The sequence below is a fragment of the Cyprinodon tularosa genome, unplaced genomic scaffold (assembly GCF_016077235.1).
Source record: "Cyprinodon tularosa strain WSP-4 unplaced genomic scaffold, ASM1607723v1 ctg1398, whole genome shotgun sequence".
Lineage (NCBI taxonomy): Eukaryota > Metazoa > Chordata > Actinopteri > Cyprinodontiformes > Cyprinodontidae > Cyprinodon > Cyprinodon tularosa.
In genome coordinates this window covers 1-13,262 of record NW_024038219.1, presented here as the reverse complement: position 1 = coordinate 13,262, position 13,262 = coordinate 1, and the positions used below count along the sequence as shown (strand labels likewise).

At 40.5% G+C, this 13,262-nt stretch overlaps 1 protein-coding gene across 1 annotated transcript in view; it reads left to right on the top strand.

The window, feature by feature from the left end:
- Positions 1-7,625, top strand: part of LOC119778832 (D(3) dopamine receptor-like) — a gene marked incomplete at its 3' end in the record, with an annotated part of 37,780 nt that extends 30,155 nt beyond the window's left edge. The window contains exon 5 of the mRNA XM_038278219.1: positions 7,432-7,625. Within this exon, the coding sequence (XP_038134147.1) occupies positions 7,432-7,625 (194 nt within the window). The remainder of the gene's footprint in view (positions 1-7,431) is intronic.
- Positions 7,626-13,262: the final 5,637 nt, after the last annotated feature.

The following is a 13,262-nucleotide window of genomic DNA, read 5'->3' as shown; positions in this document are numbered from 1 at the left end:
TGTAAAGAAAAGAAGCATGGAGGGAAGTATGTCTCTCTGCACAGAGTTTATCAGGCTCATTGACTGACAGAAGTTTTTAGGGTCTGCTGGTCCTGAAAGCACAGACCTGATAAGCAACTTTAAAATTAAATTTAATCCCCCGATTATAACCCTTTCAGGCCAATTTGGAAATGATCTCTTTACAAAGGGACTAAAAGCCATTATTTGACAAAGGACCTGATATGATGCATTTCTCTCCAAACTGAAACCAACCTATTCGGTCTCCTGTTTTTGTAGTCATTATTTTTGTTTGAAAAAATAAATATATTGGAGTGATTTGGTAAATTAGAGGTATTTACTTTATCACCAGCATATATATTAGCCTGACGTAGTCCGACTCAATTCTAGTCAGAATATGAGTCTGATACTGCTCCATAGAGCTGTGATTATGGGGCGTGTTTTGAACGAACCAGGAAAAAAAATGCCTCTGCACTCAATTGGATAGACCTACAACCAATAAGAGCAACGGAGTGCGTGACGTATCTTAAGCGAGGCATAGTTGTTGTCCACAAAAATCAAAGCGTGCAGTTTCACGCCTAGAATAAGAAGATGAGACTGGGTCCTGTTTTGGGCTCCGGTTTTTCCGCTCGCACTTCTCCTCTTGCCTATTTATTTTAATTGTAATTATTAATTAATTTATTTATTTACCTATTTATTTGTTATTTATTTATTTTTTTTTTTTCTCTTCCTCGGTGGGGGGGAGCGGTTGCGGGCGGGTCGGTGTCTGGTGTCCGCTGTCGCATTGTGGGGGCCCCTTTTTTTTTTTTTTTTTTTTTTTTTTTTTTTTCTCTTTATTTCTTTGGGGGGTTTGGCATGTCTGTTTTCTCGGGGGGCAGGCGGGCCTGCTGGGTGGGGGTCCTGCTGGCGGCGCGCCGCTGGTGTGTGGGGGTCCGGGCGGCTCCGGCGGGGGTAGTGTTGGGGGCCCGGTCTGGGCGGGCTGGCTGCGCTGGCTGGGTATTCGGGTGGGTTTTCCCTCCTGGAGGCATGGCGGGGCTGCTCTGTTCCCACTGATTGCGGCGGGTGGGGCTGCGGGGCGGGTGGGGGCCTGGGGTGGCTATGACCGGCGCGTGGTGGGGGGCCGGGGCGGCGGAGCTGCTCTGGCCGCGTGTCGGGGCCTGGTGCGGGCTGCGGGGGGTGTGGCGGACGTGGCTGGGCTGCTTTGGCATCGTCCGGTGGGGGGGCGGCGCGGTTCGCTCCGCTCTGGCTTTGTGCTGCCCCTCGGGCTGCTGGGGGGGGTGGTTGCGCCGGCTGCGGTCTGCTCCTCTTGCGGTTTTGCGCCGGGCGGCTTTTCTGCTCTCGGGCTGATTCTGTGCGCGGTGTGTTTCGTTGCGCGCTGTTGGCATCGGTCTTGGTGGGGTGGGGCTGCGCTTTTGGCCGGGGGGGGCGTTTTGGGGGGGGTCCCGCGGCGCTCGTGGCCGGTTCGCGGCGGATGCGCATGGGCCCCGGCCGGGGGCGGGGCCGCCTTAGTGTTTTCCTTGGTGGTGCGGTCGCGGTGGGTGTTGCGGCCGGTCGCCGGGGCTTGGTGCGGGGGGGCGGGGCGTGTTTCGGTGCTCTGTGGGGCTGGGGCGTTTCGGTCGGCGCCGTGGGGGGGCTGGTGTTCGGCGCCCGGCCCTACTTCGGGGTGGCCGGCTGCCGGCGGGGCCCGCAGACTCGTCCCCGCGGCTCCCCGGGGCGCCGGCATGGCGGTGGCTGGGGGGCTTCCTCGTGGCTGTCTCTCCTCCTGCCTTGGTGGGGTCTGATTTCCGGGGCTGGCCCCGCCTTGGTGCCTTCGCTTCTGGGGTCCCCTTGGGCGCCTGGGGCTTTGGGTCTCCCGGCGCTGGACTCAGTGCTCTGGGGGGTGTGCCTCTCCGGCTCTCCACAACCACTATTGAGCATTTTTTTCTATGGTTAAAACTTTACATGCACAAGTTCACCCTCACAAACAACTACAGGTGCTAGGCTTCAGGTACTTAGAGATTCACTTCCAAACAGAAACCCCACATTCATATCTTCAGGTAACACAGAGTACATGTCAGACTTAATAATATTACTTTAGTGATAGTTTCAAGGTGTTTGCTTTATTGTATATCTCGTACCATGTTTTTTGGTTGTGCTGTTCTTTTTTTTTTTTTTTTTTTTTTTTTTTTTTTTCTCCATCTCATTACAGGTGTTGAAGCAGACTGAAAATGTTTTGTCATTGTCTCCTTCCTATCTCCTCTTTCTTTCATCTTTTGTCCTGTTTTTTTCTTTTTCCTTCTTCTTCTTCTGTTTTTCTGCTCTACTTAAAAAAAAAAAAAAAAAAAAAAAAAAAGAAGATGAGACTTGATCGCGTTTCTCTGTTCCTCTTTTAAAATTAATTTGCTGTCGATATCTTCTAGAACAGACCTAATAGCAGAATCTACTCACCTAAACTCTCCAGCGGCAGCCATTATTGTTGTCACCCAAGCGCGCATTGGTCACGTGGTTGATAACGTTACTCTTGATCATCTGTCCATCATCGTATAAAGCCCGCCCTGACAATTTGATTGGATCGCCTGACAGTGGGCTTTAATACTCGCGCTACTATGGAGCAGAGCCAGACCGAACTTCCCCGAACTCAAACCTTGTGGGCGGGACTAAGTTCGGACTGGCACCCAGGCTACATATATATGGTATGTCAATCCAATCAGGGAATGCAGATAACAGGTCAAAGTTGTCCCAGAATGAAGGATGGGGATTTCTACAAGAAAGGGCCATTAATAGATTTTTTTTTTATTACTAAATTGCAACAGTTCTGCAATATAAGATCTAGACTAGTTTAGTTCAGTACCAGACAGTTTCAACTGGCCTCTTAGTCTCTGTACTGAGATTTAGTTACACCAAATCAAGGATATTTCCTGTTCAAACAGACAGCAGTTCTAATCTTTACCAATTTATTGCGCCCTGTTTGAAAAACTGACAGAAAATTAATTAGAGCCAGTTCATTTTTTAAGAAGTCAATTTCTGTTAGGTGGTTTTCTAACCCATGTGTATAAATATCTGAATTAGAATGCAATGTTAAAGTATAAAATTGCTTCTGCAGTTCTAGAGGACATCACTAGTGGAAGGAGGACAAATAAATAACATAACATAGTTTGTCTGGTGATGAGGAGGAAGTAATCAGGGTCCAGGGTAGCTGTCTAACACAGATGGGAAGAGGTTCTTTGGAGGGTAGAAGTCTTATGAAAAAAGAGGAAATTATTAGCCTAGGGGTCGTCGGTCATGGAGCCTGATTTCCAAATATTTACTGTTATGGTGAAGGGGAGCTAGATGGCTTGATCCTTTTACAGGATAGAAACCAGGTAACCTTAGGATATACACTCAGGTGTGGAATGACCTGCAGACAGCTCCTCTTAAGCTCCAATGATGAGCCTGAAGAGATGTGCAAAACTGCTACAGTGTAGCTACACTCAGTATGAACCTGCCTTCTCAGTGAGACAGAAAAAAGACAACAAAAAAAACTGGATCCTTGACAGTTTAATCATAAACTGCCTTTTCCATAACCTTTGCTGAAAAGTTAGTTTTGGCCTGTCATTTGTTTAGGCTTTAGATTATGGCCCCTGTAACAGAGGCTGGATTGCTGCAGACCAGTGTGAAACATTGTCTATCCTGTGTGAAAATGTGCCGACCTTTGTCAATTTCCGAAACAAGATTGCAGACGATGTTTATGGTGTTAAAATAGCAGGTTACAATGCTGTATGTTTATATTGCTGACAAGGTTTATTACAATGTTAATGTAATGTTGCTGAGGATATGAGTGAAAGTAGAGTAAAGGAAAGAGGGAAAAACGATCAGGCTCTAAAAGGTTTTTCCCAATCTGAGTTCCTGGTGAAATAGCCTTCGCATAAGAAAAAAAAGAATACAATTTCTAATTTTCTCAGTGCTGACATTAAAGGGCAAACAATTACGCCATTTAAAATATAGCTATACATTACATGTTTTCTCTTGTAGAACAAGTACTGAAGGACAGTGTATTACAACACTTCAATGATGCTGAAGGTACCTTTCAAAACTGTCTGTACTCCTTTTCTCTCTTATAAACTCAATTGGACAATACATTCTTGGGTCTTTAAGCCAACTAAGAATAATACAACGTTAAGTATCATATGGAAATGCAAAAAGAATAGACAAGGCATGTTTTCAACAATTTTTATGCAAACCTTTTTGAAGTATGTTTATTTTTAACCTCTCAAATTTAATACCGTAAAATAAAATGTAGTACAATCACTTGTCTTCATAAGTGAAGGTGCTGATAGCATCATGCTGCGGGGTTGCAGCCTGTTAGAGTTTATAGGATGTCAGCTGAGGAAAGTACTATATACAGAACAGTGCTTGAAATGGGTGTTGATGTTCTAGAAGGCTGATGAGCTGTAACATGCAGTCAGGACTAAAATGGAGCAAATTGGAGTGGAGATGTCCAAATCTTGTCCAAAAGAGTTTCTTTCTGCAAACATTTGGAAAATATACTCCCTCCTAAACCACTAGCTACGTTTACATGGACAAAAACATGGATTAAAGGCCTGATTAGATCAAAAAATGTTTCATGTAAACATGTCAGACTGACAATTCTGTCTAATTAAATTCAGTCCAATTGCAAAGAATTTTCATTCCAAAAGAGAGAGGTGGATTTGCCAATCGCCTTTCCGATTAGTGTCTACATGTATGTACACAGCCATTCAGATCTTTGGAGTAAACAAATCTTCACTGTAAATGTGAGCAATATCAGCGTGACATTTTCCTCTTTACTCCTAACCTTCATCCACTGGCTTCCGATCCTTGGAGGAGGAGGTGGCACTAAATTCAAATCAATTGAATTCAGTTTATTTCTATAGCGCAAATTCACAACACATGTCATCTCAAGGAACTTTACAGTTTACCAGATCATACAGTCAAATTGATTCCTAGTTTTCTATCTAAGGAAAACCAGTTGATTGCATCGACTCATTGACTCAAATGCAATCCCTCACACTAAGCGTGCTTGTAGCGACAGTGGAGAGGAAAAACTCCCTTTTAACAGGAAGAAACCTCCAGTAGAACCAGGCTCAGTGTGAGCGGCCATCTGCCGAGGCCGACTGGGGTTCAAGGAGACAGAAGCAGAGATACAAAAAGCAACTGTAAAAGGCGGCCCCGTCCAGGAAACACACAGCCAGGCAGACGAGCTCCGAGCCAACTCCCATGTCAGAGGATGAAGAGAGCACATCCAGCCAGTCACGGTCAGAGAAACAGGACTACACTGGAAAAACAGGCCGATCTCCAGCATCTATAAACAAGGATGTTGATGGCAGTAGTACAGCTGATATTTCTCTCCAGGATGGCGTCACAGCCAAACAGGAATAGAGGAGACAAAGCTACTATGAGAAAAAGCAGAGAGAGCATAACGTTAGAGATTGAACTAACAGATTCTGCAGATTGGGAGTCATCAAAAACATGACATTTGCCTTGCTAGAATTGCATCCTTCTTTTAGCTTCTCCTCATTTTGCCTTGCTGCACTCCTAAGTCACTTTCTCCATAGGTATAACATGTAAATCAATTGCTCCGGGAAGGAAAAGTGTTCAGTTTAAAAGCACCTATCATCTGGGTCCATCAGGACCCTTAACCTCAGAATGCTCCATCGTTAGCTACAAGCTGCTCACTTATCCATATGGAAAGGTTTGATCACACCTGACAAACTGTTTAGTAAAAGTTGAAGTTCTTAAATAAAGCTCATTCTAAATATATTCTTTGGGACTTTGAAGACAAAGGTTTAAGAGAAAAATGAAAAAGATTCAACAAAAATGACTTGCATTAAAAAGTGGTTCTAAAAAGCTACTTCACTAATGTGCTTCAAACTTTTAAGACTCTTTATTTGAAAATGTTTTATTATTTGTTATTTATATTTATACATAAAACACACTCTTAATCACTCATATTTTCCTTGATGACAAACATGATAGTATCCTTACAACAGTAACCCACATCCAAACAATAGATTACTGGGCAGCATCTTAAGTGCCTATCAAAAAGCAGAAGTGAATGTGCACAACTGTTTAATTAAAAATAATGACAGACATAATAACAGACTGCTTCAATTAAACGCATTTTCTTTTCCCCACTGTAATCATAATTAAATAATAAAACAAGTACTGATTGCAGAAACTTTGCCATTTGGTGCTATGTGTTGGATGGATGGCTAGATTGGTGGGTTCACATCAGGGCTCAGACGTTTTGTCTTTCTTTGAGTGCAATGCAATGAAAATTAACAACTTGGAAGAAAAAGCAGCGTAACTGACAGCTTGAATGACTTGATAATATAAATCAAAAATAGGAGCCAGTTTCAGAGACCAGACATATTGTTCACTTAAAAGCTGAAGAGGCGGCCCTTCTTTATTGCCAAATTGCTTTAAATTACAATTATATAAGCTCACCTTGTGGAGATTTAACTCTGGAATTTTAATTCAATAACATGCTCTGCTGCATATTCGTATCTTGAATTCATGATGGATTACTGTTAAATCATTCATATGCACAATATCAAAGAGCATAAAGAATCAAGGTCACAGGTCTACTGGAACTGATGCCCTGTAGCTCTTTAAGCGGGATCCCATGATCCTGGGGCTGTGATGCTCCCTAATATCGAAGTACATGAAGGGTCAAAACAAAAGATAAACAACTAACAGTTACTATTCTGCACAAGTTACCATCCCCATGGTAAAGTGGTCTAAGCCTCTGACTGTAATGTCAGGGTGTGAATCTCAAATGTCAGAAGTGGAATCCAGTGTGAAAACTTTGCCTAGACTGAATAAGTTGTTATGACCTGCTGTGGCGTCCCATAAATATGGAAGCAGCTCAAAAGTCACAACTAGAGAGCTCTACAGAAGGTAGATTAAAGAGAGATAAATTTATCATACACTTGGCAAAGTGAACAGAGTTTTTGTAGACTTTGCTAAAACTGCATGCTATAACAGCTGAAAAAAGCAAGATGAATGGAAAATTGTGATGACAGAATCATGCTGTCTGGTTGCTTTTCCTCAGCAGGGGCAGATAAGAAAGTGTAAGATGCTGCAAAGATGGACGCAGATAAATAAAAAGTAATCCTAAAGAAGAGCTGTTCAGAGGTAGTGGAACATTACAAACTGGGTTGGAAAATGTGACTACGCACTAAATGCACTGATGACTGTAGACTGATTTACTTCGGTGAAGAGTATAAAAGGAGAAAAAATCTGCCATATCTTACTGACACCATTTATATTTTGTTTCAGGATAGGTGATGCCTTCTTTGAACTTGCGTTTATTTGACGTGTCCGTGTTATCCACCTTCTTGATACCAGAAAATCACACTTTTGCTTAACTAGGCCTTAAAACTCTCTGGACAAATTGTGTAATGCACAGACACTTTCCCTGTTTTTCTACCACAGATGATCCTTTGGTGTGCTCTATTTCAAACCCTGACTTTGTGATATACTCCTCCGTGGTGTCTTTCTACCTGCCGTTCATCGTCACTCTGCTGGTATATATCCGAATCTACGTCTTCCTCAGGATGAGGAGGAAAAGGATCGCCTTCGGACAGGCAAGCGGAAAAGTTCAGCCTGGTTCCACTCAGCCTTCAATGGTAAGTTTAATGCATACCTTTTCCTATGGTTTACTTTCAAAATTGTGCTTTTTCCTTTAGCAGAACTCTTTGATAATGGCATTTAAAGATAGCTTCTATACAATATATATATTAGTATTAGATAAACAGCAATGGATAATTTTTGCTGTTCGCATTTTTTTGTTTTGATCAATATGTATTTTTCAGATTTTTCACTCATACAGGTTTAATTCACTCATTCTCTTTTATTCTGATTCATGATTGATATTGATTTAATCAGATATAGAGAAAAAATGTACGAATATGGTCAGGAAATTTTCGTAAATGTACTGCAGTAAACAGAAATGAATGGAGCGAATGGTTTCCCTATTTAAAGCCACAATCAGGAGCAAATTAACAGTCTGCATTGTGAAGATAGCATTTCAAGTGATATGAATGATACTGACTGGGCAAATGGAGCAAATCAAAACTGCAATTTGTGCAGTGGATCTGCAAATAGAGCGACTTCAACAATATGACATGTTATCTCAATTTTCATTGCATTAACTACTCAGGGACTGACTCTGGTTGTGAAGCAAGGTGAAGAAGCGCAGCGGAGACTAAGCTCTTTTCATTCAAAAACTCACAGCAGATTTCATCCCTTGACACATGTTATGTCCTTATTCTGTGGAAAATACTGCTGGAGGTGACCATCATCCAGCTGCAGCTCCTGGAGTAATCATTGATACTCGCCAAATCTAAAGCCTCTCTGGAGGATCTTGTCGACCCATGGACACCAATGCCATTGTTAGGTGCTCCACATTACGTACAGCATCTTGACTAACTCGATAAAATTAAGGTTTTTCATTTTGAGTTGAACAGACAAGAGAACCCAGCAAGCAGATAGGAGCTCCTCCTTATTGATTATGTGAACTAGGGAAAATGTTGACTTGTCGTTGTGAATCATTTGTGATTGTGAATTATATTAGGGTAGGAAACACTAAGCTCTTTCAACGAGCACTCATGGATAAATTGAAATTACCCCCACACCAACACAATATTAATGCTTTGATATATACAGTATGAAATGGAAAATACCGGATCTTAACTTACTGGTTGTCTTCTTTCTCAATCCAGTTAAGATGTCTTGTCCTTTTTTTTTGGGAGTGGGGGTGGGGGGTATCCTATAGTTAATTTTTGTCAGACCCCTGCTAAGAATGCATATGTGAGAAAAATTAGCATTCTTAGAGATGACCCCAAAAATGTAATTAAAAAAGTGCCCTCAAGGCATACCAAAAGTATTAAATATTAAACATCCTTCTCCTTCATCCTTGGAAGACAATATAGACATAGATTTGTAGCATTTAGTGCTTATATAAAGTGCAGCTGTGCTGAAACTGATTATAAAATTGGCAGGTGGTTTTATTTGATCGTAAGCAAGGGTGTTCCGTGTGTATATGATGTTGTTCACTGAGAAGAAGTGAGTGTGTCAACTTGAAAGTATGATGAAATGTGGGTGACTGCAGTGGGGCAGTGGGGGCGATCGCTTACATAGCTTTGGGAAATTAACTGTTCCTGAGTCCATTTGTTTTTTTTATGTTTCTGATATAGATTACAGCATCATTTTCCTGATGAATGTCAAGAAAACACAGACTCAGTGGTTGAGATCTCTGTGTGTAACACTTCTCTGGACTTGTGCATTGTAATCCAAGTCCACGGTTCTCATTTATAAAACACACAGACTAAAAGTGTTTGTACGCCAAACATTTGAAAATGGTATAAAACTATTTATAAAACCATATTCACACATAAATCCAAGCCATCTTCCTTCATAAATCCAAGTGTGACTCAAAGTTTGCACACAAGCCTCCACCTCATGTTCAGCCCTCCAACTAGAGGGCTTTACATGAAAGTTGGAATGATATGTTTAGTAGCCACAGTAGTGATAAATAAGCCAAGATCGTCTGTCAGGTCTAGTAAAATGATTTGACATTAGTTTTGTGTCACACACATAACCTAAAAGCTGTTTGAGAAAAGTATAAATTTTGAAGCTTTTGAAGCGACAATCTTATCAAATAGAAAATGTATCAAAATTGGACAAAAGGGAGTTTGCCTTGTCTTTATAGTCTAAAATAATATTTTGACATTCATTTTGTGTAAACAGGTCACAATAATTGAAAATTATTCAACTTTGTTTGTCAGCACTGTTAGTTTGCATATTTATTGATGGTCCCTCGCAGAACAGCTGTATGTTGGAGTAGTGAGCAGCCTCACTGAATTTCTGGGGAATGCTTGGGGGTTGTTTTGAGGATGTTGTTCAAGGTAAACCACAGTCCACCCGGGAGTTAATAGTAATGTTTCAAAGGATGCTAATAGCATTAGCATTGACCTGTTGCCCTTTCCCCGTTGTGTCAAACATTCAGTAAAACTGAAGAAATTATTGTTGTTGTTGTTGATAACATATTATTAGGTAGGATAACTGCACCTGTCCTGAACTTAAGGCAGACAAACACAGCACTACAAGGTTGACAGATCTGTCTGACCGCCTTTCTTGTATCTTATGTTAAAAGCCTAAAACTTACAAACACAAAATGTGCCTAATGTTGTAAAAAGCAGCCCAACTTTCAGCATTCTGCCTCAAAGCATATTTCCCTGCCTAAGGTGTTAAAAAAAACTCAACTGAATGGAACCTCATCAAAGCTGGCAATACTGCTTAGCAGTACCTTGCAGACCAGTAGGAAGCATTCAGTAGGATGTAGTCTTTTTGCAGACCCCCGTCTTCTTAAATGTATCCCCTTGGGCTTCTGATGAGCAGATGAAAACACAGTTGTTGTTTTTTTTTTACTTTTATTATTTTTAGAATAGACACCTTTAACATTAGATATAGTATGAAATAATAAAAAAAAATGAAAAATAAAATGAAAAATAATATTGATTATATACTGTACTATGAAAAAAGTGTAACTTAATCTAAGTCAAAATATACTCACTTTACCCATTCAATGTAAACTTGTAAAATAAAATAATGATGCATTTCCTTAACCTTAAAAAGAAAGTTTAATGAATGAAAGGATGTTATTAGCAAAACATTAAACACCCGCTGTGTAAAAGCTCTGGCTCTGACATTTAGAAAGTTTTAGAAATTATTTCCAGATAAAAGGGCTGAAAAGTGATGTCAAGCAGATCATTCCAATGAAACATTTCTCTGGTGAGATCGTCAGACTGCTGTAATTTTGTGCGAGGCAGCTTTGTTAATGTAAGCTGAGTGCAGCGGAGTGTTCAGAGGAACAGAGGTCTGAAAGGAATGTAAATGTAACGCACAGTTTATGAGCACTGGACACGGCTGTCTGTCCAAATAAAGCTGTGGTAACTTAAATTGACTCGTCAAGTTAAAAATAGTATGTTTAATCAAGAGGGTGTGATAATGTTTTGGCCACTGTGTTTAAGTTATTTCAATCTAAAGTGTGCGCTGGGATCAGACACAACATTAAAACAGCAATTAAATGGTCTGTTCACAATACTGGTTTGTTGGGAGCAATAAAAAGCATGAAGCTCTAAGCCATTTTAGCCAAACTTTGATGCCTGGGTGACTGTCAGAAGATATAAAAGCTAAACTTCAGTGAGTTATGAAATAAAACTAAGTATTAAAAAAAAAACTGGCCAAGAAAGGACAAAATAGACCAAAATAGGCTCACGCCTAATAAAGTTTCCATGATAATTTTGTCTTTTGATTCAATTATTTTACCAAATGAACAGCTAAATTTGCTATTTGAATCAGTGTAAGTTCACCTGAACAAAATGATTAACCTTTAGTAGAAGGACAATTTAGGAGTTTAGCAGGTTTATCTGAAGTGGACCTGATAAAGAACATTGTTAAAAGCTTGGCTTTATTGTTATAAAACAAAAAAGAAAGCCTGAGTTCTGATTTTCTTCTGTTGATACTGTCATGATGGCACTGTTGACTGGCTTAATTATGAATTTAATTCACCTTTCTAACTCTGATCCACCTACTCCTTCCTCTATTTAAGGTGCTTGCATCCAGTCATCAGGGACAGATTATCTCTCTTGAGCCAGTGAGGAGAGTGTGTCCAGCATTACCTTAGTGTTTCTGATTTCCTTTTCTGCCTCTCTACCACTGAGCCCTCCTGTTCCTGTCTGATCTGTTTTAACCTGCCCGCTTCCGGTTATCAGTGGAGATTATTCACGAATATGTGGTGAGAGTGATTCAGTGTTACCTTAGTGTTTTTGACTACCTGATCCTGGCCTGCCTCTCAACCACTGAGGTTGCCTGTTCCCGTCTGATCTGTTTGCCTGACCTGTTTTTGGATTACTGCTGGATTCTGCCTGCTTAACGAACTTGGATGGGTTTCTTATCTGGATTTTGCTCTGGAACCTCTTCGAACTTTGGTCTCCTGGTTCTGAATCCTGAGCATGTCCTTTACACCGGCTTTGGCTTCACCCTCTGGATTATCCTGCCCTCCTTCATCTGCCCGGATCTGGTCTCCTTTTGGTTTTTAAAACCCGTCTTTCCTTTCTGCAGAGGTTCCTGCAATAGACACCCTTGCTGCTGTGAGTGCAGATCCAAAGTTCTTAATAAAAGTAATCCCACTGGCTGTCTTGCTTTGAAGTACTGGTTCTGCTGTTCTGAGCCGTGACAGATACAGTAAATGGAATGACCAGATCTGTCTCTCATTTGACTAAAGATGTGCTGTTAATGTTTTAAAGCCTCTTTGGAAAATTTCAGTTGATTAGAAAGAATATAGCAAAAACCTTTGCATATAACAGCATTTTAGGAATATATCATTATGCAGACTTTAAAAAATTGTGGTGACAATGTGATGGTTCTACAATCATCTGGTGCTTCATGATTTTTCTTTTTTAAACTGATGATAAAATGTATTTTATTTCCAAGAAAATCCTAAAGGAGAATGCCTGGTGGTTACTTTGTGACCTCAAGTACAATTTGGTCATTCTGCCCAGCAGGGAAACGATCTAAAGCACTGCAGCATGTTCATCTCTGGAATGCTAAAAAAAAAGAGTGGAAGGCAGTTGAAATGAATGCTCTTGAGCATTTAAAGCTTGGACTTTAATCCAATTGCATGGGGCTGACCTTCAAGATTGGTCAAAATCCTTCCAGTTTGGTTCTTTAAAAGGATTTTGCAAAGATTAGGGGGACAAAATCCATGAATGGTGATGTTAGATGAATTGTTGACACAAATGCTTCGTATATTTTAAGCAATTGTTTGATGGCGCAACCCCTCATCAATTTCTGGAGGTACTTACCTTTATCAGTGGAGTTAGATTGGTTTGAAAACCATTTCTCATTTAATTAATGAAATTCTCAACTTAAAGCTTTTGTTTCTATTTACTCAAATTAGCTTCGGCCTATGCTGAAACCTCCTAAGTATTCAATCGTGGAGAAAAAAAAGTAGAAAAAAGAAAAAATCCAAGGGGGGAAAAAAGAGGGACTCACTAAACTAAGCTAATGCACATATAATATATCTCACTAAGCTAAAACCAATCAGTGTATCTTATAACTTCACAGAACAAAAAAATTATAATTGTAGAAAAGGCTATGGACATTACAGACTTTTAGTCTGACAAGTAGTGGTTATTTTACTGTACTTCCTTAGTTAGTTTAGGGACTCTTATTTTGACATTGCTAGTTTCAAGATATGA